The sequence below is a fragment of the Sardina pilchardus genome, chromosome 17 (assembly GCF_963854185.1).
Source record: "Sardina pilchardus chromosome 17, fSarPil1.1, whole genome shotgun sequence".
In the NCBI taxonomy this organism is placed as follows: domain Eukaryota; kingdom Metazoa; phylum Chordata; class Actinopteri; order Clupeiformes; family Clupeidae; genus Sardina; species Sardina pilchardus.
The window spans coordinates 3,738,753-3,765,017 of NC_085010.1; the positions used below are offsets into that span (position 1 = coordinate 3,738,753).

General features: G+C 49.6%; 1 protein-coding gene across 4 annotated transcripts in view; it reads right to left on the bottom strand.

The window, feature by feature from the left end:
* Positions 1 to 1,062: 1,062 nt before the first annotated feature.
* Positions 1,063 to 26,265, bottom strand: part of dennd5b (DENN/MADD domain containing 5B) — a 57,728-nt gene continuing 32,525 nt past the window's right edge. For 2 of the 4 annotated variants that reach the window (XM_062518720.1, XM_062518718.1), the window contains 19 exons: positions 22,177 to 22,364; positions 17,869 to 18,528; positions 16,746 to 16,977; positions 14,377 to 14,527; positions 14,038 to 14,128; positions 12,314 to 12,445; positions 11,965 to 12,117; positions 11,602 to 11,680; positions 10,928 to 11,009; positions 10,503 to 10,631; positions 10,129 to 10,250; positions 8,865 to 9,010; positions 7,840 to 7,881; positions 7,148 to 7,266; positions 6,847 to 7,034; positions 6,547 to 6,629; positions 5,906 to 6,032; positions 4,334 to 4,508; positions 1,063 to 3,813 (listed from right to left, as the gene is read on the bottom strand). In XM_062518720.1, the coding sequence (XP_062374704.1) occupies positions 3,630 to 3,813; positions 4,334 to 4,508; positions 5,906 to 6,032; positions 6,547 to 6,629; positions 6,847 to 7,034; positions 7,148 to 7,266; positions 7,840 to 7,881; positions 8,865 to 9,010; positions 10,129 to 10,250; positions 10,503 to 10,631; positions 10,928 to 11,009; positions 11,602 to 11,680; positions 11,965 to 12,117; positions 12,314 to 12,445; positions 14,038 to 14,128; positions 14,377 to 14,527; positions 16,746 to 16,977; positions 17,869 to 18,528; positions 22,177 to 22,364 (3,083 nt within the window). In that variant the 3' untranslated portion in view covers positions 1,063 to 3,629. The remainder of the gene's footprint in view (positions 3,814 to 4,333; positions 4,509 to 5,905; positions 6,033 to 6,546; positions 6,630 to 6,846; positions 7,035 to 7,147; positions 7,267 to 7,839; positions 7,882 to 8,864; positions 9,011 to 10,128; positions 10,251 to 10,502; positions 10,632 to 10,927; positions 11,010 to 11,601; positions 11,681 to 11,964; positions 12,118 to 12,313; positions 12,446 to 14,037; positions 14,129 to 14,376; positions 14,528 to 16,745; positions 16,978 to 17,868; positions 18,529 to 22,176; positions 22,365 to 26,265) is intronic. The other 2 variants (XM_062518721.1, XM_062518719.1) reach the window with 1 other exon arrangement.

A 26,265-nucleotide genomic window follows, 5' to 3' on the forward strand; every position in this document is an offset into this window, starting at 1 on the left:
CCAATCCTCCATTTTCTGATTTTCCTCAATCAAACCAATTTGCATGAGGGTCTGACGTACGACTGCGTCTGCATTCTCTTGTCCATATATGGAAGGGAAAATTACGCGGGAAAGGGGGGTGGAACCAGTTGCTAGGGCACTTCAAATCTGTGCAATCCGAAGCAGGGGCGGTAGGAAGGCTCGCCTTGGATGCGTATGCTACTACCACAGCGCAGTGTGACGACGCATGGCATACACGAGCCATGATAACAGAAAACATTCGTCTTACACTCACATCCAGAGAAGACAAGACCCGGTAACCATAGGCTACACAAACTCACTAAACGTTTATTGAAAATGTAAATATATCATTCAAATATATTGAAAGCGACTGATATATTCTGTTTTCCATTAATAGGATATCACTGTCTTGATATTTGCAGAATATTGCTCACATTAATATGCTCAAAGACACTCTTAGGTCCAATAGAATATAAGGCGACATAATGCGGTCTTTGGATAACCGACTCCAATTCTCCAATAATTCCCATGAGTATTCCCTTGCATCCATGGACAGAGCTGCTCAATAGTGCTGCACAATGAGCGGGCATTTTAACCGGAGGGCCACGTTTACCTGATATCATATGACCTCCTGAAAACAAAGCTCCACATTCAGCAAGTGCCACATGGGAGGGGGAGAGAGGGAGATAATGTATCATTTATTTATCTGCCATATGGGACTGCTCAGGCCCACCACAGTAAACACTGTTGTTTGGCTATTACATGGTATGTGCAGGGGGGAAACGATCAAACGTAGCAGAAAGCTATTAACTACCGTAATTTCCCGACTGTTCTGTATACATTGATTTAGCAAAATGTCTTCAGCTATGAGGTTAACAGTGGGGCAGTTAATATTGTGTTAATTTATATACGGAAAATGACTGTATAATTGTGAGGGCAGAACTACATGTCCTGTAAGATGCACATGTTGATTAACTTCAGTGAAGTCTGGTGGTGGCCACATAAGAATCATGTTATCTGGAATTAAATGCTCAGCCAAAAACAAATGACAGAGCCACGGTGTCAACATACTGAGATTTTTAATGAAACATTTCATAAATACCATAAACAGAGATCATTTAAATCATGACCAGACACAGGGATCCATTCAGTTCAAGTTCTCAGTAAAGATGAAGATACACAATATCAACAGGAGAGAGAGAAAGAGAGGCAGGGAGCATAGTTTGGTAATCTACACCTGGGACAGTAGTCTTCGTCTTCTTTTAAATTTAGCTGGATGACTGATGAAAGGAACAAGCATTAAACTAACCCACGGAAATAGAACTCTTGATGCAGTACAGAACATCCCAGCATGCAGTAGCTTTTCAGAAACGTAAAAGGGCCTATGCCAGCTCATAGCCAAGCAGCACTGCACATAAACCCAGTCTCAGACCTCTCCAGAGGCTGCCAGTCAGATGGCTGAACGCACTGGAGAGCACTGTGCTAACGCACAGTGTGAATCAACCAGGACAATGCAATTAAAATATGATACAAGAAAACTCTCACTGAAAGTTTTAGTTCACTCAACCAGCTGGCTAAACAGAGGGTTAAAAATGACCAGTGTCTCAAGAATACTGAGGAAATCTGCCGTCTCAAAAAGTAAAAATATCAACAGACCCAAAAGATAGATATATATAAAAAAAAGATTAAGTAAAACATTCCAACAGAAGAATGAGACTTACCCCTGAAGTGAATGCATGGGTAAAAATAATTATTTCAGTGTAAGCAAAAAGATTGGTCTAGTGGTTAAAATCTTTCTTAAAAGTACAGCAGCAGATTGTGTGTTATATCTAAATAAAACAAATAAAAGCTAGTCCACAGTCAGAACCTGATAGTCATTGGTTTTTAGCATTTACAATAATATAAGTAATAATTTAATCAGATTATTTTGTTGAAATCCAAAGGGTCACAATAAAATCCCAAATATGTTTTTCTAGATTTGAGACATGCACATTTGCAGTATTTGACTTAATACCATACTATCTTTCATCAAGCTGGTCTCAGAATTGCAAGTTGGAAAATGTTGTCGTCATGATGAAAATAAAGCCTCTTTTTAGAACTAAAAAAGCTCCGAGACTGACTAATGAAATTAAATGAAGACAAAAAATAATTTTAAAGTGTGATTTAAATTAAATCAAAACTTTTGTTTATCAAGAAATCCATTCAAATGGATTCGCAGGACTACTCTTAACATATCAAGAGGACCATGGCTGTGTCTTTGTTATTGCTTGTTTTCGTAATGTACTATGGATGCACTAATTTGCTCGTGTCATTGTACAGAGAAACCTTCAAAATTCTTGGCAATGCATACATTAATTCTTGACGCATCCTCATCAGAAGACACCGTCTCCCTCTTTTTCACCTACCCATCCACACTCACACACACACACACACACACACACACACACACACACACACACACACACACACACACGCTGATCTGAGCTGCTGACCATGAAAACCACAAAATATCTTCGAACACTTAATTTCGAGACTAATACTGGGAACAGCTCAATATACAAAATAAAGAGAAAATTAAACTGAGTGGGCACACAAAATTGCGCACACAGACACTCTCTCACACACACACACACACAAAAGTCACTACTGCTTTTCTAACATCAAGATGGAATGTCCATTTCACTGATGTCAGTGCCAAGCCCCCTTTCTTATCCAATACTGTTTAGGGGGAGGGTCCACAGGAGATCCCACAGCCAATCGTTGCGCAGTGAGAGGGGCTAGTTCAGTACCATGGGTTAGTTGGTTATAAGCCATCTCGTATGGGAGTCATGATTCAGTTCTGGGTATTAAGAGTGCAAATAAGACGGGCTCTGCAACGTCCTTCTCTTCCCCCGCTGCTCTTCTTTCTCCCCTAACCTCACACATGAAGCTTTTGCTGATCAAATGTAGGGACTACACTGAAGCACTGGGAGATGCACAGGGTCTCTCAAACCAATACAGGGTTTTTTTTTGTTTTTTTTTGTCGTCACGCATAAAACCAATACATCACCATTTCCGTTCTTTGTCCATCATTGGAGAAAAGGTTCCATCACCGAACTGAATACATGCTTGCGTACTCTACTAAGTATTGAAGATGGAAACCTGAGCCCACATCTGTGCCACGGACCCCTACATTATAAGAGCAGAGAGAGTTCATAGGAAAAATATCTTCATAAATGAGCTTCACACGGAGCTTCATACAGTTTATACAGAGATTCACACAAAACGTCCATTTCTTTTGGAGTTGTGTGTTTTAAAGCACAAGGTATGGGTAATACTGCACTCAACGTTGATCCGAAGGCCTACGCACTGCAACTAAACACAGAGCCATGGGGAGGGAGGCGGGAACGGGGACTGGGGTCTCTTGTTTATTTGTCCTTCAAAGAGCCTCCTCGTTCCTCAGCCTTCCTGCTCTTTTAGTGGTCACGTTTAATTCCCAGAGTGGGTTGTGCGGCTTGCCAGTGCCTTGAAGTGGCATCTGTAGAGGCATCAGAGAGTAGGGGTGGAGAGGTGAAGGGAGGGGGGTAAAATGGGTGGGGAGGAGGAGGGGGGGGGGGTTGTGGGGAGTTGCGGTCCATGGAAGCTGACTGCTACAAGTCAAAGCCCTTGACCAGCGAGGTCTCCAGCGTAATGGCGAAGTCGTGGAGGGTCTGCAGCACGCCGATGAGCGCGTTGACGGTGGTGCGGTCGCGCAGCATGGCCGTCTCCTCGTACATGCGCGTGATCACCGGGCACTCCACCAGCAGGGGGAGCCACTCGGGCAGCAGCCGGTCCCTGAGACAAACACACAGCAGGAGGCTAATCAGCGTCTGTGCACAGGCACGCATTATCTCCACACCAACACACAGGCCACGGTGATCAACACAACACAGCCGCAACCACGCTGGCATTGGAGCGTATATGACCAGCTACACAGAGGCATTTATAGACTTTACAGATTCTGTCCATTTATAAAAAGGTACCCTTAACAGTTTTTTACGTTAAAATAACGTTTCCAAAATAATTTTGATGGCACTTAACCTCATAACATCACATCTGAACGGCCCTCTGTAGGCGATTACTGACCTAGTAACATTCTAGTTTAGGGTAGGAGAGAGGCAAAGAGCTGCTACGCTACAGGAATTCAGAGATCTTTTTTCAACAGTTATGTTCACACTTAAACAAAAGACAAAGGCATAATTAGTTTGTTTGTTAGTGCGCTTCTCAACCAGAGGGCCCCAGAGAGCAAATCTTGATAAGGGTGCCTTTAAGACTTCTTCCCTCTTTAGTTTTCTTTTTAAACCCTGCTTCTCACCTGGCTCCTAAGCAGAAGAGCAGCTGGAACTTGCCATCCTTGCCAATGCTGCGTGGCGAGTTGTTGATGGCGTTGGCATAGCGACAGAAGGTTTCACAGGTTAGGCCTAGAGGCTCTGCTGTCTCCTGCAGGTCCCCCATCTGATCAGCACTTTCCATATACTCCACTGCTTTCTCTGGAGGAGGGACATGGACACACACACACACACACACACACACAGCTTATCACATGTGTTACATACGACAATAGACAGAAATCATTTAAGGGATGTCCCAGAAATGTTAAGCCAGTGCAAATATTTCAGATCAATGTGACCCAAACTAATTGTCTGGAAAATAGAAAATAAAAAAAAAAGATTTGGCACAACATTGTTTATCCACGTGAGTCTGGCACATCAGCTCTACAATTCTTCAGAAGGGCCCCAATAAGGAAATGCTTACAGACAAAGCATCATCATAAAACATCAGCTGAATATAACAGAATTCATGAATTCATGACATAATTATGCCAGTGATCGAATCTGAAAACAATGGCATGAACAGCACAGCAGTGGTCTACAAATGTTTCATATCTATCTGGAGGGTACATTAATGCGCTAACTAGCCCTAGAGAGTAGGGCTGGCTCTGGCTCTGGCGGTGGCGGTGGCTGTCACGGGGAGAGGTGCTGTGGCGCTGGCGCATGTTTTATGCCCTTTCATCACATGCTAACGGCTCACATGATCTGGCCCTTAGAGACACCTCTCAGCCCTAATGCATGCAAATCACATGCAAAGGAGCCGCCTCCAGCACGGGGATGCCATCTCGCTTTTCAGCCCGGGCACACAAAAAAGATGCGCACTCACACAGTCACACGCACAGACATATGCATGCACACAGACACACACACACACACACACACACAGTTATGCATTTTTCCTCTTGACCTACCAAAGGGACAAAATGAACTGAATCCTACAACTGTTTAAATGTAAAAGAGACACAAATCACAAGTGCATGATAAACCACTTGATACGCCACTGTAATACCACTGTAATCGAACAGGTTGTTACATAAATCATTTGCATAAATGTCCAGCAATTCCCAAGCTCTCCACCAGGCTCAGTCCAACAAGCAGAACCAGAGCACAGTACCATTTGGAGTACATCTACGCATCACCAGAGGGCACTAAAGCACCGTGTACATTCCAGTCAGTCAGATGACCCACAGGAGAGCTGCTGAACATCTGCCCAACAGCGAGGGATCAGCAGGACTACAGGACTCCCATATCATTACACCATATTATGACATTTCATTACGTGCCATTACATCAAGATTATTCAATCAGGTAGGCACTGTTGCGTGGAGTGCACATGCGTAGAGTCCGTGTGAGAGAATGTCCCCCGTGCCCTACTGGAGTCCTGGTTCTGACCAGTGCCATGCCGAGCGGCCGCCCTGCCTCCAGGCCTCGCTGGTGAGAGTGTCTGAGATGAGACGTCTGCTACGAGGCGTGAACGACACACTAAAGATGTAACGGCCCCTCGGCCGGGTTTTATAGACGCTATTTTTGGCTTTATGGCTGACATCTGCACTCACCGACAAAGTCCCAGATAAAGATGCTCTTCTGGAAGAGACGTGCCGTCTTGAAGCCGTGGTGGAAAAACTGCTCCAGAGAGCCCACCAGCCCGTTCTCTCCACACAGCAGCAGGGTCAGACTACCTCTCTGGGAGAGAGAGAGAGAGAGAGAGAGAGAGAGAGAGAGAGAGAGAGGGAGGGAGAGAGTTTAGTTATAAGAAATATGAGCGGGGGAGCGGAGGAGGAGAGGAGCGGGAGAAGCATAGCACACATATACGGATATAAATCCCTAATAGAATGCTCTTTACTTCAGGCTAATCCCCTGTATTGCCATCTCCACCTACAGGAGACATCCCTCTTTGCCAAGTATGAAAGGCTGGAGCACAGTGGAGTACTTGTGTCTCAATGCCTCCAGTGGGATCAATAGAACAGCAGCATAGTTAACACCATACTGAGCACTGAGGCCTATGGCTACTGGATATGTGAGAGTAGCATAACACGCTACCCACTGCAACAGTGGGCTAACGCTCCTCCATGGTGGAGATGGACTCTAGGATCCCATGGGGAATGGCCGCTGAAGTCCGAGTCTGTTAACAGTGTGGGAGCATAATGTGTGAGAGTGTGTGTGTGTGTGTGTGTGTGTTTAGAAGACATGTCCATACCTCCTTCTCTGGCTTGTGAAAGTGCTTTATAATGTTGTTGACTGACTCGCCGATGCCTTCCTGGATTTGTGCTGAGGTGGGCTCTGCAATAAAAGTAAAGTAAAGCAAGCTCAATGAACAGCACTATTGATTATGGATGCATAAACTCTTGTAGCACCACTCTGAAAGCACACAAGTTAACAGCAAGTGCCAAACTGAATAACATTCACTTGTAAAGAAACATGGTGCTGTGTGTTTGTGTGTGTGTGTGTGTGTGTGTGTGTACTGTATGTATGCATATGTGTTTGTGTGTCCACTCACTGCTGGCGCGGCCGCTGAGAGACGTGATGCTGATTCGTCGGGGCTGAGAGGGCGAGCGCTGCATGGGCGGAGTCCGGCTCCCTCGTCCCGCCTCCTCCTCACTGGTCGGCACCTGGATCTCACCAATCAGAACCCTCTCCAGACTCCCGTCATCCACACCCTTACCCAGCCAGCGCCCGCAAGGGAACCTACAACACAAGCAATTACATTCAGATCAGGTCAGCCAGTGATATAAAACTATAAATAAATATGTCTGAAGCACAGGGCCAGTGCTGAGTGAAATCAATGGGGAACTTCTTACTTGTACGTGTGTCCAGTGATCTCATTGCGGACCATCACACAGTCCACCAGCCACTTGGCAAGCAGCCCTGAGTTGTCATGGCCCAGCTGGACAGTGGTGAGCTTGCCAAGGTTCTGGCACTGAAAACACACATTCACACACAAATAACAGTGAGATATGTGCAGTGATGTATAGGGGTGTGTGTGTGAGAGAGAGAGGGAGAGAGAGGTGGAAAAGATTTTTGTGGATAAGACTACATCTACAGATCTAAAAGAGTAGAACTACTTAGAAGTACAGAAATCGGATTTGCTAATTTGCTGAAGATTAGAACAAAGCTTTGAAAACAGGCCAATTCTAGTGCTACTCGCTAACAAGGAGTACAGCTCAGCAGTCAAAGGCAAATCAATGTGACGACTGCTATTAATTCAACAACAGAAGGAATCACCCATGATGACACTGATTATGAAGATGGATTTTAAAATCACAAAGTGGCACCCGTGATGGCAAAGCTAAAAACTACAGTTAGACTAGCAGCTGAAGGTTATGAACGGCAGGTTTAAAAGTCGGAAACTCCCAAGCCAATCAAGACAAGTTAGAGGCACACAGACAGGGAGGCGAGGAGGTCGAGAGGAGAGGTGGGGTGAGGTGAGGTGAGGTGAGGTGAGGTGGGGGTGAGGGGGGAGGAGAGAGGGCCGCAGCGATGCAGGTCTAACCTTGAACAGAGCGGTGATGTGAGTGTGAGGCCTGAACGCAGACTGGGAGGAGGGAAGACATGAGTTAGGACATGATGGATGACGGACAAACGCCGTGCCGTGCCGTGCCGGGCTGCAGGCGGGCCTGCCAGTGTGTCGGGCCTCAGGGAGGCCGGGTTAGCGCGGTCAACACGCCTGGCCACTTTCAGGTCAAACTAGCACAGCTAACAGCATTTACAGTGTTGGCATTGTGGACTACTAACACAAGTCCATGCCAAAATACTTTACGGGGTACACAAATCTATTTCTCTAACTTACTTTAAATGACTCAAACAGGTTCAAGACAGAGCTATAATAAACTACCAATGCATACATAAGAAGCACATTGTATCACTTCCAATTTATCCACCACCACCACATCACCCACACATACTTGTGAAACCACATATGAGGGGACTTTTGAACCTATACACCTTCAGAGTAAAGATGGAGAATGTTTCAGTGCCTGGGATCTGGCAGCTAAACCACCACTCTGTATTTACCTGTCTATAGTGTTCATGTGGGAGGCTGCATAATTATGCTTCTTATGCAAAGTTAATCAAATCCATTATTAAATGATTACTGGGTGGTCTTGAGATTTACAGGGAGAATTTACTAACTCAAAACTGACTGAAATCATCACTATCATTTTGCCTTTCAAAGTGCATACACTTTAAAATGGCATTTATGAGGCATAACTAACACATAGCATTAAGTAATTGATGTTCTATTGATCCAGATGTTAATTTCAAAAGCTCATAAATCAGGAGGCAGTTACCACAGGTCTGATGTGGTCCTGTTCCAACAAGTGGACTTGCTCCCTTGCTGAGCACACTTTGCCTAATGCACTTGGCTCAGTGTGTCCTCAGAAGTGCAGGAGTGAACACAGGGGAGTGTTGAGATATGAGGAAGACGAAGGGAATGGGACAGCTGGCAGCCACACACACACACACACACACACACACACACACACAGACATGCACCAGTCAGAGATGCACTGGACTCACGTCAAAGGTCATTTCCAGAACGTTCTTCGGGATCTGCATGACACCGGAGTCGCCCAGCTCGCCTGCCACGCACACCCACGGGTTGGAGGTCGTCATGGCATTACTGAGCTTCTTAATGGGGATGATGACAGCACGGTATGGGATCACTGAAAAAGACAATCAGAACCAAAACAAAGTTATTTAAAGCAATTTCAGAAACACCATGACATCTCTTTGTGGCTGACGCATTAAAATGAGTCTCAGTCACGGTCTAATGGGCCTGTTCTTATAAAATAGTGTTTAGATCTATATCTGTTCCTTTTGTAAGAAATCTCCAGATAGCATCTGAGGCCCCTGTTCCACGTAAAGAGAGAGAAATGGTAAGAGGCGCTTGCTCTGGCACCGGAGTGTTGCGGGCGCAGCAGAGATAAGCGTCTTATCAGCGCTCCCCTGGAGCACCAGCGGGCCTCCGTCTACCTGGCACAGCCGCCCGCTCACACTGCCTCCTCGGCGGGCCACGTGCCAGCCCGCCTGCCCCCTGCTCCAGCGCGCCGCAGTCAGATCCAATCACTGGCCCGAAATAACACAACAGCGCGCGCAGACGTGAGCCGACTGAGGGGGGGGGGGGGGGGGGGGGAGAAAAAAGGCATCGCTCGAAAACGAGCGTTTTATGGCCAGGTGAGCTGTCTGAACTGTCGGAGGGTGGAATATTGCCTCTGTGCCCGCTTCACGGTAGGGGGGGGAGGCCAAACAAACAGAGACATGAGCGTCTGGGAGCTGTCTGGGTAGAGGTGGCAGGGGACAAACAAGGACAGGGCAGGACGCTACAAACGAGGACAACGACGGATACATCAACTGAGGCGCAGAAAAATTGCATTTAGTCGCTGGCCATACGAGACGGTGTTTAAATATCCTTAATTCAATTTGAGATTAGAGGTAGGGCAGGACAGCCAGAAGGACGAGAGGGAGGAGAGAGAGGCGCTGTGAAAACAACTGTCTAGCTTTAGTGCAATGCTCGGATCATGGTAAGGGGTGCAGTTTAAAATGTTCTGGGTCATGTTGTCTTTGTGAAATGACATTATGTCTGACGCCTCCATATTGTCAAGTTTGTGGTCGTGTTCTCATGTAGCAGCGTTTGTGCAGTGCGTGTCCTTTGTGATGCACTGCTGCTGTGATTGACAGGCTTGCGGTGGGGGCGGGCGAGTGTGGCCGTTGGTGTTGCTGTGGTGTTGCAATGTTGTGGCGGCGCGCGCTGCTGGAGCTCTTGTGCTGCGGCTGCACTTACTGATGGTGGTGAAAACGTTGGTGAAGCAGAAATAGTCGACGGCGTTGAGGCTGAGCAGGTGGAAGAGGAACTGTTCCTTCTCCTCCTCGCAGCGCAGGAATGCATAGCGCTTATACAGCTTCCTGTGGGAGAAAGGGCACGCGTTACGCAATCACACAGCTAACCACAAACACACACACAAGCAATCTTTTGTAGTATTGCACAAGTTTGATTATTATCTAAATAAGGAAAACCTTTACATAAATCCATATTTGCACACATATTCAGGACTACACTTATACAAGTGCTTGGCCCTCTATGTACTGATTTGGAGTGTTTAGGGGTTAGTGAGGAGCTGTGAGTGTTGTGTGTGGAGAGTGGCAGTCATCACGTACTTGGTTAAGGCTTGGTTGGACAGCAGCTGCTTAAGGTGCTGGGAGAGCAGCTTCTTCTCCAGGGAGAGGCGGATCCAGGCCCGGGCGCGGCCCACGTCCGTCTTAATCTCACTCATGCTCTGGATGTGCCTGAGCCACAGATAGAGTGACGAAGAAAAAACAATAGAGAGAGAGAGAGAGATAGAGATAGTCAGAGGGTGAGGGAGGGAGAGAGAGGGAGATAACTGTGAGTGAAGAAACTGCCCAAAGACCACAAAATCTACAGAGAAAACTCCCACAGCTGACTAGGGAAAAGAGCAGAGTTCAGCAGTGAAATCCCCACACAACCCTGGTAGGCCTCGCAGGGCTTTCCCCCGGCACATCACCCACGAGCACACTCAGATCTTTTTCACACCATGTGCTGTGCAAACAGGAAGCACACATACCTCATGTCCTGTATGACCGAGACGCGCAGTGTCGAGAGCCCGAGACCAGAATCAGATTTTCGCCTCTCTGGACTGTTTGACCCTGTAGGACAATCAAAAAGACCTTCAGCTTATGGAGCTTCCATACCCGTCTGTGAGTGTGTTTGTGCACACATGTGTCTGCAGTTTGTGCATTGTTTTCATGTCTGAAGTTACGCGTTCACATGCACGTGTGTGTGTGTGTGTGTGTGTGTGTCTGTGCAACAGCAAGTGCCACAACTGAATAACATTCACTTATAAACAAACACAGTGGTGCTGTGTGTGTGTGTCTGTGTGTCTGTGTGTCTGTGTGTCTGTGTGTCTGTGTGTCTGTGTGTCTGTGTGTCTGTGTGTCTGTGTGTCTGTGTGTCTGTGTGTCTGTGTGTGTCTGTGTGTGTCTGTGCAACAGCAAGTGCCACAACTGAATAACATTCACTTATAAACAAACACAGTGGTGCTGAGTGTATGTGTGTGTGTGTGTGTGTGTGTGTGTGTGTCTGTGTGTCTGTGTGTGTCTGTGCAACAGCAAGTGCCACAACTGAATAACATTCACTTGTAAAGAAACACAGTGGTGCTGAGTGTATGTGTGTGTGTGTGTGTGTGTGTGTATGTGTGTGTGTGTGTGTGTGTGTGTGTGTGTGTGTGTGTGGCCTTGCCTGGTGAATCGGTTAGTAAGCTCTGTTTTTCCTCTCGAGCCTGATAGTGGAGGAGATGTGACCACAAGGCTGACTTCCCCTACAGATGGCAGAGGAAACAGGTCATGAGTCAGCACACACACAGTACAGTGGCAGAGAGAGGCACACACACAGAGGAGAGAAAACAGATCTTATGCAACACGACATTATCTTTCATCTTTATCTTGTGTAAATCACTGGGGAAGATTTAGTGAATGAAGGTGTGTCTGTGTGTGTCTGTGTGTGTCTGTGTGTGTCTGTGTGTGTCTGTGTGTGTCTGTGTGTGTCTGTGTGTGTCTGTGTGTGTCTGTGTGTGTCTGTGTGTGTCTGTGTGTGTCTACTGACCTGTTTGACTTGGAGGCCATGGCTCCATATCCTCTCCAGCAGGTCACAGAGGCTGGCGATGAGGGTGTTCTCCTCCAGGCCCGTGATGTTGGCCTCCCCATGGCCCAGCTCCACCGCCTCCCTGCCCATCTTCTCCACCAGCATACGCTTGGTCTGCACAACACACACCACCCTCACCGTTAACACACACACACACACGGGATAACCAAGCACCTACTCACACGACAGTGGTCTTAAGAATCAGTAAGCTGTAGTGAGGTGGCATGTCTGTCTGTTTGTGTGTGTGTGTGTGTGTGTGTGTTGTGTGTGTGTGTGTGTGTGTAATAGAGAGAAGGTACTTTAGCCTCACCTTCAGGCGACACTCCTTTAGGAGCCCTTCCACAAATTTCCAATTTGTCTGAGCGATGACCGCTGGGGACAGGTCCGACAGCTTGGGCTGCCTCAGGTTCTTCCCCAGACTACGGGCCTCCTGCATGTATTTCTACACACAGAACCGCACAACAGAGACGGAACAGAGAGAAGGAGAGAAAAGAGTTTCAGCTTCAAAGAAATATCACAGGGACTTTTGAAAGTTTCCAGAGAAATGTAATGAAAAGATTGATGAGTAAGTTTAACAAGTTGTGCTATGTCCTCACTGAAAGGGCTACTGAAATGACATTTAGAGGGAAGGGAGGGGAAATCTGTGTAGACAGTGTGATTGAGAAGAGAGATGTTCTTTTCATAGAGCTTATTAAAAGAGTGACTGCATTGTGGTGCATTGATCTATTCTCCATGGATATACTGTATCTCTGCAGCCGGAGCCTGCTGTTTGCAAATGAGGAGGAGGAATTGACCTTGAACAAACAGCTGTTGTGTCGTGATTCGTTTAGTTCTCACAGACAACTCCCACAGCTCCACAGGTCTCATACTTTGAGAACATTCCTAAATTGTTTTGAGGACTAAAAATAATAATCCTTTTCACCACTGAAGAGCCACGCTAAAATCAAACCTCTGCCCAGTATCATCCTCGCCCTCTTCCTCTCTCTCCGTGCCTCCGTGTCTGTAATCTGTCTCTCTGTTTGTCTCTATCTCTCTTGGTTCTTGCTCCCGCCCCTCCTTTCCTTCCTTCCCTCTCCTCCCTCTCTGTCTCATGGAGCTAATCTATCTGGGTGTTCTCCGCGCGTCTCTTTCAAGATTCCATCTCGGCCTCCCTCTTTCATCCTGTCACACGCTGGCCTCGTCACCCAGGAGCTCTTTGAACCCTGCTAACCCTCTGAACCCTCAGACAACAGCTCTGCAGCTGGAGCTGCTTCCACTGTGACTGGATCTCCTTTGATGGGCGCCCGCAGAATAAAGGACCTCAAGGGATGTTCTTTTTATCATTATACGCGCGCAGGTGTGCATTCGTTACTGACACCCGTAATGTGTGTAATTCCTCAAGCAGGTGTGTGAGAGTGTGGTGTGTGTGGGTGTGTGTGGGTGTGTGTGGGCGGGGGGGAGCAGTGAAAGGGGTAGGGTTGGGGTAGTGAGGGGGGCGGGGGGTAAACTGTACATGGACACTCCCTTCACATACCAGGCAGCAGGCTGAGAAGGACTTTTTGGGCGGTTTAAGAGGCGGGGGAGGCGCTTTGTCCCACTCCCAGAACGCCATAGAGTTCTGCAGCACCAGACACCCCTCCACCTGCTGGTGGGTTTGGTACGGCCCAAAGCGGCACAAGAGCGCAACGCCAGACGACATGCGACGACCGTGACGAACACAACGGAAAGAAGACAGGACAGAAGACAAAAAGAAAGAAAAAAGACAGGCAGCATGCACATGAGCACACAACACACTGAGGCAAGAAAACGCTGAACACAAGAAAGGCCAAAGAAAGCCCCAAACAAAACACAACACGAAAGGGGAAATGATGGAAAAGAGGAAGAAAACTCACACGGCAGAGAGACGGGGAAGACCAAATAAAAGACAATCTAACTACCATACAAATAGTTTGAAAAACAAAAACAACCGGACTCAGACATAAGATGACCGGAGGAAGGGACAGGGGAGCAGAAGGATCAGGGCTGTGGCACGGCTGTCCAGTACGAGGGAGTTACCTCTTTGAGATCGTTGTCCAGTCCCAGGTGTTCGTTGTGATGTCTGTGCCTGTCCTGTCGGCGCTGTGATGTGGCTGTGCGACTCGACCACCTGCACACACAAACACACACCATCAAACACCACTAACAACAAATACATTAAGAATCTACAGCATATCTTATATACAGCATATAAGATGCAAACAAACACAGCTTGAAAAGATATACAAACTGGAGTATTTCCAAACAAAACACTTGTTTGTTTCAAATGGTTCTGTATGGTCATGGCACAATCCAGCTAACCTCTCTTTGAGTTCTAGTCTAGTGTAGCACTAGGTGCAGTGTGCAGTGGGGGCTTACTTGTTATTGGTGGGTCCAGAGGCCAGCACGTCGGCCTGCAGCTTGGGGAAGAAGCCCTGCTGGTACTTGCCCTGGCCAATCTTCATGTCCAGCAGGTGGGGGTGGATGGCCGTGTGATCGATCTTCATCAGCCGCTGCTCGATGGCCTGGGCTGGAGGTTGGACAGGGCGGGGAAGGGATGGGAAAGGGAGGGGAGGGGAGCGACAGCGGCTTAGCACCGAAATCAAACCACAATCAATCTGTCATTTCAAGCGTGACATGATGACATGAGGCAAAATATCAGCCGTTGAGCCGCTCAGTACACAGAGGGACACAGACAGTGTACCGGTGCCAGGGGGGCAGAGAGAGAGAGAGACGGGCGTCTCGTGTTTGGTCTGGTCTGGTCTCGATTAGAGCTGTAATCTCCACATGCAGAGCGCAGGGTGGGATCAATAGTGCTTTTAGGAGCACACGGACGGGGCAGTGAGCGGCAGCCCCGTGCCTGACGGAGGATTAGGACTGACCTTCATACGAGCATGGAGCTAATGAGGGTGGAGTACACAGCCCTCAATACTCTCACCCAAGCTTTCAATTCCTCTCTCCCTCACACACATACACAGAGAGAGAGAGAGAGAGAGAGAGAGAGAGAGAGAGAGAGAGAGAGATAGATAGATAGAGAGGTAGAAAGAGAGAGAGAGAGAGAGAGTTCTGGCCTGGCAGAAAGGCACAATGGACGGCCACTTGAGGTTCCCCCACAAGGAGCCCTGGCAGAGCATCAAAGGCATGTGTTGTACCATTCATTAGAGGACATGCTGTACAGTCCTTTCATCCTGCTCGCGCTCATCCAGCCTCTTTATCTGCCGCTCTGTTTGGCCTCCAGCCCCTCCATCCCTCGCTCTCTCTTCCTCTCTCTCATCCCCCCTTCTTCTCCCTCCACCCCTCTCTCTGTCAGACACTTTTACTGGGGGGCTACATTACATAAGAGCTTGCTCCCCTGCATACTAGTGGCTAGTGCAGGCTGATGGGACACGGGGCAGATTGATCTGTCTGCATATTAGTTTCCCAGCACTGAGGAGCAGTGAGACACACAGGCTGGATGGCTGGATATGGAGACTCTGTGCTCTCCTGCCTTAATGCTCTTTCCTGAGTGCCCTGTTTACATGGCTGCACTCATTAACTCTGCACAACCTACATGATGTTACAGAGCAGAGGACCTGTTAAAGCCACTCACACTAAAACATGTAGACATGCATGCGCGTACATATCTGTGTGTGTGTGTGTGTGTGTGTGTGTGTGTGTGTGTTTCATGAAAGTTTAATGAGAGAGCAGCTCAGAAACTTCTCCGGTTTAACCCACTAACACACAATAATGCTGTATGTGCTTCCCCTACCACCAACAAAAACAGAAAGTCATAATTGGAAATGATGGAATACTAGTGATTCTGTACACATACAAGAGCATATGCATATGGCCTTGTGCACGCACACACACGCACGCACGCACGCACGCACACACTCACACACACACACACAGTCTCATTACCTATGCAGTCCTGCAGCCCCAGGCAAGGCATCCTTCTACAGATGCAGCAACCGTAATTAGTGCAGTTAATGAGCTGAAGTCAGATGAGTTTTAATTAAGACAAAAGACCTGGGCCACTCTAACACACACACACACACACCAACAGCTGACAGGCTCCCTTTTAAAGGACTCAGGACTTCCTTCAGTCTCCACACTGACCTTGGGTCTGCCCACAGGCTCTGCTCCTGCCTGACTAGACTGTATTCTTTACCTCAGGAGTCAGGAGCACTTAACATCCATGCACCCTTCTCCAACTCCAGCACATCAGAGAGACGCCTCTATGCAACTTCATGCTTCTCTCCTCTCTCTCTCTCTCTTCTGTCGCTTGCTCTTTTACCTTCACCTGAGTGAAAGACTCCATTAAAAACCTCCTCACATCTCTCTCTCTCCCCCCCATCTCTCTCCCTCCATCTCTCTCTCTCTCTCTCCCTCTCTGACTATTATCAGTGCATCCCAGAACAGTCTGCCCTTTTGTCTGTTTGGGTGTGGGTGTGACGCAGACGGGGAAGATGAATTTTGCCTCATCATTCTGCTAACCTTCTCCCAAAGTCCCACAGCCTGCTCTGTCTTCGCCACTGCACTGAATGACAAAAAGTCAACACACAGCACCCCTGATAATGTACACACACACAGACAATCCCCACAATCCCATGAGTCACCTCTACTTGGCAGAGTGCCATCCACTTCAATACTATACATATTTTAATAGCACAGCAGGGATCAATGCAGATTTGAGAGATTTGAGAGCTCTTTTGAAGGGATCTGAGGGAATTTCAGAGACCACAGGTGATTTTGACAGGTGAGCTCACCTGACTCGGCCAGGATGGTGCACCTCTGGTAGTTGGAGGAGCGGAGGCTGGGGGCGCGCACGTTGAAGAGGCGGGCCTTCTCGATGCGTCCGTCAAAGACGCGCAGCATGGGCTCCTTCTCCTCCCACTGGGACATGATCTTGTTGTCGATGAAGGTGGCGAACATCTGCGTCTCGATGAAGTGCGACAGGAACGGCAGGTAGGGCTCTGGCTGGTCCGACAGGAAGGAGGCCTGGGGACGGGGAAACACACACACACACACACACACAATTTTGTTTACTGGTGGTCACACACTGTCTTGAACGGGCACAGTTGTTCCTGCCACAAATAAATCCAATTTCACACAACCTCACCCATTTCTGGCGAACAGAGAACTCATTTCCTGTGGCCTTGGGAGCAGGCAGTGTCTCCCCACCTGCTAAACTCCCACCACTTTAACACCAAACTCATCCCTATTGACTCCTCTGGGAGCGATTGACTTTGCCATGATTCTCAGAGGATGAAAAATACATGTTCAATACTTGATTTAAAGAGAGCAATTTCTGGCCGGCTTCTGTCTAAGTGGGGTCAATTAAAAGCGCTGTTTGAACGCTTCTATAATGTTAACATCGACAATCTTCCTCATCTCCTGAGCAGCCCGCTCTGAGGAGCAGAGACTCATTAAAGGTGATGAGTGAATCTATGGCAACCCCATTTCTCTTTTAAGAGCAACATCTTCTTTGCCTGAGGAGGAGAGACTAAGAGGAACTAGCCTGCAGCGGCCCCACATTCTACTTAATACCGATCTGATGGATCGATCCACACACGGCAGGAGAGGAGAACAGGACATGAGTGGACACAGTCTCCTCTCCATGGAGCTCTCTTAGCAAGACAACAACAAGGGGACATGGCTGTGTGAATAGGTGTGTGTATACTTCTCTTGTGTATGTGTGTGTGCGCCAAAGAGTATACTCTTTGTGTGCGCCTCTCTTGTGTTTCCTCCTCTCTTGTTTGTGTGTGTGAGTGTGTGTGTGTGTGTGTGTGCCTGTTTGCTTCTCTTGTGTGTGTCCTCCTTTCTTGTGTGTGTGTGTGTGTGTGTGTGTGTGTGTACACTGTGTGTGTGCACCATGACTGCATGTCCTACCTTGTCAAAGTTGTGCATCTGTTCGCGGTTGGTGAGCCAGGACTCCAGGTCGGGGGCGCTCTGGATGACGAAGGCCTCGTAGTCGGCGAACATGGTGGCGAAGCGGCTGGCGAACACCTCGCGCAGCTGGACACTCAGCTGGGCGCCCCGCAGCTCCTGCTCGTCCTCCGCCGAGCGCTTCCCCCCCGCCCCACCTCCTCCTCCTCCTCCTCCTCCTCCTCCTCCGGCCGTGTCCCCGTCGGGCTGGCCCTCCCTGACGCCGCGGCGGATGGCCTCCAGGCGGTCGACGGTCACCCCGGTGCGCGTGGCCAGCGCCTGCAGCCGGTCCAGCGTGGGGTTGCCCTGCAGCAGCTCCAGCACGGCCATGTCCTCGCGGCCCAGGTTGCCGTTGCGCCCGTCGTCCACCAGCTCCCTCAGCACGCTGCTCTTGAGGCCGGCGCTGGGGCTAGCGCACCTCCGGCTGGTGGGGGTGGGGGTGAGGGTGGTGAGGGTGGGGGTGGTGGTCAGGGTGATGGGGGCGTTGCTGCCCTCGGGGGAGAGGCCGAAGCGCAGCAGCACGTCGGTCAGCTCGCGGATGAACTCGGGCTTGTTGGGCAGCTGGGGGAAATCCTCCGGGAGCTCGATGGTGTGGTTGTCCACGTCCACAAAGCACAGGTTCGCCTGCGGGCACACACAGAGCAGGGAGCAGGGAATAAGTATGCAGTGTGTGTGTGTGTGTGTGTGTGTGTGTGTGTGTGTGTCTAACTACACATAATGTGGTACACATAAAATGAAGAATGAGCAGTAATCGTCCAGGTACACATCATTTCCATTAATTGGGACCAAACAAACAGCAGGCCAAGGGCACAGTTCGATTAAAGGCTAATGGTCATGCATGTCCAGGCACCTGCGTCTGACCCACCGCTACTGGAGTTGCCTCCAGTAAACCACACCACTGACCTACAAATTCCAGTCTCTCCTAGCGCGTGTGTTTGGTGTGGAAATAATCGCATGATACACTCAAGCATTAAATGGAGGCAGAAACAGGTGAAGTGGAACAGACAGAGCTCAGCATGTGAGTGTGCATGTGTGTGTGAGTGCATGTGTGTGTATGTATGTATGTGTGTGTGTGTGAGGACGGTAAACTAATGCTGGTTTTGTCCGTAGGCAGCTGTGTGGCCTCACTTTGCCTGTGTAAGAAGCACTGGAGCATAGGGGCTCAACAGCTCACGCTGCCACTACACAGGACTGACAAGCTGTCATACTGAGGCAGCTCACCTATAAAGCCCCAAAATCAAGTGTGTGTGTGTGTGTGTGTGTGTGTGTGTGTGTGTGTGTGTGTGTGTGTGTGTGTGTGTGTGTGTGTGTGTATGTGTGTGTGTGTGTGTGTGCGTGCATGCAGAGAGAGGGAGAGAGAGAGAGAGAGAGTCCAGAAAAAGGAGTGATTTTATGTGAATATGATTGCATGTGAAATACACGGCAAGGAGCAGGAACATTGGGAAGGAATTGTAGGCTAGCAAGTTATTTATGTGCAAGACTGTGTGAGGTGTGTGAGGTGTGTGTGTGTGTGTGGTTTCTCTCGCCGCTCCGCAGGCCTGTCACCTCTGAGGTGTGAGCCATGTCCATGTCAGCAGCAGCAGTGAGCTGTGAAGAGCCGTGTGTGACGGCGCAAGGTGAGAGGTGGGCCACGGGGACGCGCTCCCCACTCCAGTTTCCCCTGGCCTCATATCAAACACACACGCCGCCTGGACACACAGAGCCGCAGCGCAGAGCCACAATGGAGCGCCCCAGCTAATCCCACTGAGGGGCATCTGCAGATGGTGCGGTGGACAGATGCCATGTTCTAGCGTGGCCTTTGCGGGCGCCATCTCATCCCTTCCGCGGGGCGGAGGATTCTCACCTCGGGGCGCTGACCTTGGCGGCTGGCTGGGGCTGCTGCAGCCTTGGCAACGCCGCGGAGCTGGGAGAGCAGGAGCAGCCCCAAGGGTGTGTGAGGAGGAAGCCGTTTCAGCCAAGTCAGCTCTCTGGGGCCCGCATGTGTGTGTGTGTGTGTGTGTGTGTGTGTGTGTGTGTGTGTGTGTGTGTGTGTGTGTGTGTGTGTGTGCGTGTGTGCGTGTGTGCGTGCGTGCGTGCGTGCGTGCGTGCGTGTGTGTGTGTGTGCTGCCCGAGCCATCCCTGTTGCAGTGCTGCCCTTGCGTGCGAGCTGTGACCTGTGCTTGAGCGCAGCATGGTTAAAATAGCCCCGTCTCTAAGCCTGCACTGTTACTCTCACGCTCCCCCTCCACCCCTTGTCTCACTCTCCATCACGCTCCATCTCTTGTCTTATAATCTTTCTTGCTTTCTTTCTCTCCATCACTTTCTTTTTTGCTTTCTTTCCGTCTCTTCTGTCTGTCCCATCTGCTGGGCTGAGTTACAGTCTCACTCTCCCCTACTTCTGCAATCTGTCTGGTGTTCTCTCTCTCTCTCTCTCTCTCTCTCTCTCTCTCTCTCTCTCTCTCTCTCTCTCTCTATCTCTATCTCTATCTCTATCTCTATCTCTATCTCTATCTCTATCTCTATCTCTATCTCTATCTCTATCTTTCTCTCACCCATCTGCTGAGGCTGAGCTGAGGTCTCACTCTCCCGTAGTCCTGCAATCATTTTCCCTCCCTCTCTCCCTCTCTCCCTCCCTCCCTCCCTCCCTCTCTCCCTCCCTCCCTCCCTCTCTCCCTCCCTCCCTCCCTCCCTCTGTCCCATCTGCAGTAGCTGGAGCTGGGCTGATGTCTGAGTCATGTGTGTGGGCCCGTGAGCGCTCCGTGTCCGGTCAGGGAGCACAGATGTGCAGCGACACGGCCGGCCGAGGGGACAGGGCTCCAGCGCATCTCCGGCGCAGGAGAGACACGGCCGACTCAGGCACGTCACAAACGAGCCGCTGACTCACCGCTTGTTTGTGAAGGCTGTGGTGTATTTTTCGGAGGGGTTCTGGCCTAGATTGCTCCTCCAAAAGCCCCAGCTCAGCCCCCTGTGCATCAAACTTGGGAGTCGAGCAGAATCTCAACCACATGCTTTAGAGGCCACTTTTCCCCTGGGTCCTAGTCACCCAAGAGAACTGACCTTCTGACCACACTGAAGGACTGAGGGGAACGAGATGGGAAAATTGGCGCTGTAAACTGATGGGAAAATGACCAGTGGGAGACATTCAAATGATTATAAGCGCGTCTCCACAAGACTTATTCCCCTCACTGTTCCAAACATGGCCACCCTAACTTTCTAGGTCACGGCTGCTTTAACGCAGCTCACTGTGGCGCGGGCGCTTGGCAGGTTGGCAGGTTGGCATGTGGAGCGGGTTTGTGTGGGGCGGATGTGCCGGGACAGAGAGGAGGGTGTGAAATTGGATTTGGGCTGGGGGTACCAGGAGAGGCTCTCTGGAGCTCCACTCTCTCTCTCTCTCTCTCGCTCACTCTCTCTCTTGCTGTCTCTCGCACGCTCTTTCTCGCTCTCCATCCGCGCAGATGATTAGAATTCATGCGGTGGGGGTGGGGTGGGGGGAGAGATTAGCCTGCCCGCCGAGAGCACCGTGTCCGAGAGAACTGTCCGGAAGCAACGGCTTGCTGGGCTCGTCCGCTGCCAGCACAGCCGAGGTGGAGGGGTTCAGTGGGGAGCGTGTGTGTTTCAGGGGAATGGGAGTGGACAGATGTTAGCGCTCATGTGGAACGCCAGGGGAAGGCTGTCCAATCATTTGACATGAAATAGGCCCAATAAAGCCTTAAATGAAACTACTCACTGGAGGAGGAGAGGGGGAGTTCAGTGGGCTATGGCCAATTTATTCACGCCATCATCTTACATTCAGTTAACACATCCACTGCAGCTAGCATCAAAGACAGCTGCATTTCAGTGATGAATCCAAATAATGAACAAAGATAGAGAGAGAGACAGAGAGACACTTTCTCTGTGTGTGAGTCTGTGTGAGTGTGAGCGTGACTGTGTGTGTGTGTGTGTGTGTGTGTGTGTGTGTGTGTGTGTGAGTGACTGTGTGTGTGTGTGTGTGACTGTGACTGTGTGTGTGTGTGACTGTGTGTGTGTGTGTGTGTGTGTGACTGTGTGTGTGTGTGACTGTGTGTGTGTGTGTGACTGTGTGTGTGTGTGTGTGTGTGTTTTGATGAGTGTGCACATTCAATGTGAATATGAAATAAAGGGGGATTGGCATGGGTATAGGGAAACAAAGGATGTACACAATATGGAAGAGAAGAGAAGAGAAGAGAAGAGAAGAGAAGAGAAGAGAAGAGAAGAGAAGAGGAACAGGGCAGTCAGGGGACAGGAGAGGGCAGCGGTGTCCAGAGATGAGCGTACCTCCTGAGGCAGCTCCAGCTTGGAGCGGTCGGTGCCCTCTTTGGACTGGAGGCCCATGAGGTAGGGCACGGGCGCGTCCAGGAAGTGCAGCAGCGAGGCGGGCAGGATGGGCACGTAGACGTGCTGCCACTGGAACGGGAAGAGCAGCGTGGTGATGCCCTCCGCCACCACCATCAGACGCTGGTAATCTACAGAGAGGGGCACAGCAGGGTGAGTGACGTACCACACACACACACACACACACACCACACACACACACACACACACACACACACACACACACACACACACACACACACACACACACACACACACACACACACACACACACACACACACACACACACACACACACACACACACACACACACACACACACACACACACACACACACACACACACACACACACACACACACACACACACACACACACACACACACACACACACACACACACACTTTACTTCTTTATTTGTATCCACAATTAAGAATAAATATCACATAAGGATACAAATTTGACAGATGCAATAATTGCTCAGACAAGATTCAGTCATGTGGTTCTGCTGACAGCAACCAGGCTCAGTACAGTAGTGTTAAGGGTATACACAACACCTCCTTCTCCAAATGTGGCGACTTCCAATAATGGAAGAGATTGAACAGTACTTAGAGAGTTGTTTTGCTTTCACTTTTGTAAATCCCACCATCCTGAGTCCTCTAGTGACAAGCTTATGTACATGGCCCAAACTTCCAAATATGAGCACAACATATTGGAATTTATATCCAAAACTACAGATCTGCTGTACAAGAGGCTGGTATTTCACAAGCTTTGTTAAATAGGCTTCCTCAAGACATGGGTCAAAACAACATCCTACTTCCAGTATGAATACACTCTCATTGCTCTCATCAATGACAATAATATCAGGTAAACACACACACACACACACACACACACACACACACAGACACACAGACAGACACACAGACACACAGACACACAGACACACAGACACACAGACACACAGACACACAGACACACACACACACACACACACACACACACACACACACACACACACACACACACACACACACACACACACACACACACACACACACACACACACACACACACCTTATGAACTCAGTCTAGTCTAAGGAACTAACACGTTTCTGGTGTTTTGATTTCATTCTGATTCCATTCCATGTCATTTCACTCTAATCCATCCTGGTTCTCTGTGCCACCTGATCCATGCATTACTCCACTGCTGCTTTCAAATGCATTACCTTCTTCTCACTGCTCACACTGAACATTACTCCTGTGGCTCTGCTGTGTGTGTGTGTGTGTGTGTGTGTGTGACATAATCAGGTATTTCTCTCGGTCCCCAAGAATAGATGTAGGATAGATGGGTAAGACAGGAGTGGTGGCTTCAGTCATTCCATGTTAAATCCTGGGTGAAAGATTTCTGTGGTCGGCTGCACTGCTGGCAAACCAACTCGGTAATCTTTCACAGAAAACGCTGTGTGTTTTTTAAGGCCGTCTGCACTAAAGACAATGCAAAAGCGATTCATTGTACGGTTGAACTTTGTGCATAAGTTTTACTGTGTGTGTGTGTGTGTGTGTGTGTGTGTGTGTGTGTGTGTGTGTGTGTGTGTGTGTGTGTGTGTGTGTGTGTGGTAAAACAGGTTAAAAGCCATAAGATGAATGGGTCAGCTCCTGCTTGAGACACATTAGCCCAGCGCTATCTCCAGCCCCCTGCTCTTGTTCCCTGGCTGTGTGAGGGTGCCCCTGCCTGAGCGCTCTCCCCATTAGGCATTGTTAGCATGGCTCATACTTCACTCCACAGGCAGCCACCCAACAAGTCATTACTAAGCAGCGCACTGCGCCCCGCGATTAATGGTGCCAATATGTCTTCAACAGGAGGGGGCAGAGCTGCGGTAATCTGCCCTCCATCTACCGGAGACGCCACAAGCATGATCGAGAGTGTAGGTGGGACACAGAGTGTGTGATGGAGAGTGTATGGGGGCGAGAGAGTGTGTATGTATGTGTGTGTGTGTGAGAGTATATGGGAGTGAGTGTGTGTGTGTGTGTGTGTGTGTGTGTGTGTGTGTGTGTGTGTGTGTGTGTGTGTGTGTGGTTGAGTGTGAGATTTCAGTATTCACTGGTACGTTACAGGCTGTCCCATTGTCTGTGCTGAAGGGAGTCTTTATGTGGTCAGCCCTCTGAATAGAATGAGTAATGGGCCAGGGAGAAGAGGGTGAGGGCATCTTATAGAGGAAGAGAAAGTCAGAGAAAAAGAGAGATGGATGAAGGAGAGAGAAGAGGGGGTCATGGAGGAGGGGGTGAGGGTGGGGGTGTCACCCCCTAACAGTGCACCGAGGTCAAGACTTGGCACGTAGAGAGAGGGAGACAAGAGGTACCCCAGAACACAGAGGGAGAGAGGGACAGAGAGAGGCAGATGAAAGGATACGGAAGGAGGGAATGACAGTGGGGAGAAAGAGATGGGGACACTGTGAAGTGGAGGAAACTTCTAGGAAAACCCCAGTGAAAAGACGGCCACTCAAGCCTTGCATAAGACAGGCATACACACGCACACTCACGGACACGCTGTGACTGAACTGACCACCCAGCACCACACACAACTGGCCAACACACAGTCGACAACAATAACGCGTTCACAGACGTCAGTGCAATGGCGCCGATGACTATCCCTCTAATCCTTTGTTGAGGTACATACAGCAGGCTTATCTCCCTGAGCTCCTAAAAAACCTTCACTCCTTCCCGAGCGTGAGCGTCGTAGCCGAGAACCCGATGGAAGACCTGGGAAAGGTCAAAATATTGTTTGGGCAACAACAAAACCCCAAAGTTTGTTTGTTTGTTTGTGCGTGTGTGTGGGATTTTTAATCGTTTCTGGAATGTATCCGCAGCGTTCCTCCTCTTTATCTCCCATGTAGGCCAGCGCCGTATCTCCCCGCAGTGCTGAGTTCTAATTACAGTGTGACGGCTGCTGCCTCTGCTTCAATTGTGTGCAGCTCACACTGGCTCTGTGGAGTTCATTAGCAGCTGGGCAGGGGCTGATCTCAGGCCTGTGTTCTGTGTTTCGCATCTCTGCATTGAGATGGAATATTCATAACGCTCTCCTGATAAAACAGCCTCCGCCCCCCCTTAAAAAGCACAGCATATAACATCAAAGGGAGCGCAGAGGAGCATGGGGACTGGGGGAGGGGAGGCGCTGCGGAGGAGAGCCAGTTTGATCCGCTCTGCCCTCAGACGAACCGCTTTGGAGGTCGGGCGCCCGGCGCGTGGATAATGCCAGAGCCTCGTTCCCGACGGCCGCTCGGAAATTCTGCGGGCCGGGCGGCGGCGGAGTGTTATGACTGCTGGCAAATGTGCCCCCGGGGGCACTGGCTGGCGCACCGACTCGCCCCCTTTTGAAGATGCCCGCTTTTTTTTTCCCAGCACAACACCCGAGAAAGCCTGGCGCTCAGAGAAATGCAAATGGTGGCATTAACATTTGATTCGGACGGTCGGAGGAGGAGGAGGAGGAGGAGGAGGAGGAGGAGGGGGAGGGAGAGAGAGCGGAACGGAGCGTCTGAAGTGAGAGTGAAACTATGATTCAGCGGATGTGCACCAGATACCATCTGCTGTGACTCAGGAAGACGCGGGGCCTGCACGGCAACACACACACACACACACACACACACTCGCCAGAGCAGAGCAGAGCGGCGTGCGTCCATCAGTCAGCAGGTTCTGAGAGCACTGCGGTGCGTCCACAGCTGTCCGGGGCCTGGCCCATACCCTCCACATCAGTGCTTTTTAAATTCCCCAGTCATCGCACTAGTGCAACCAGATTAGATGCAAAGCCCATAAATCACCCTCTGAATGCGGGCACGGTTGGCGCCGCTTGGCTCGTCTCGAGGGCTCTGATTGATTAGAATGAGTAACGTGTGACTCACAATGACAATAGTGCATCGCACATGACACGATGGAGCAGGCAGATACAATAACAACGCTCTCCATCAAGTGCACAGAGCCTTGTCAGCGCTGGTGATTTAATCAGCCACGCCATCAAGGGTGACAGCATGCGGA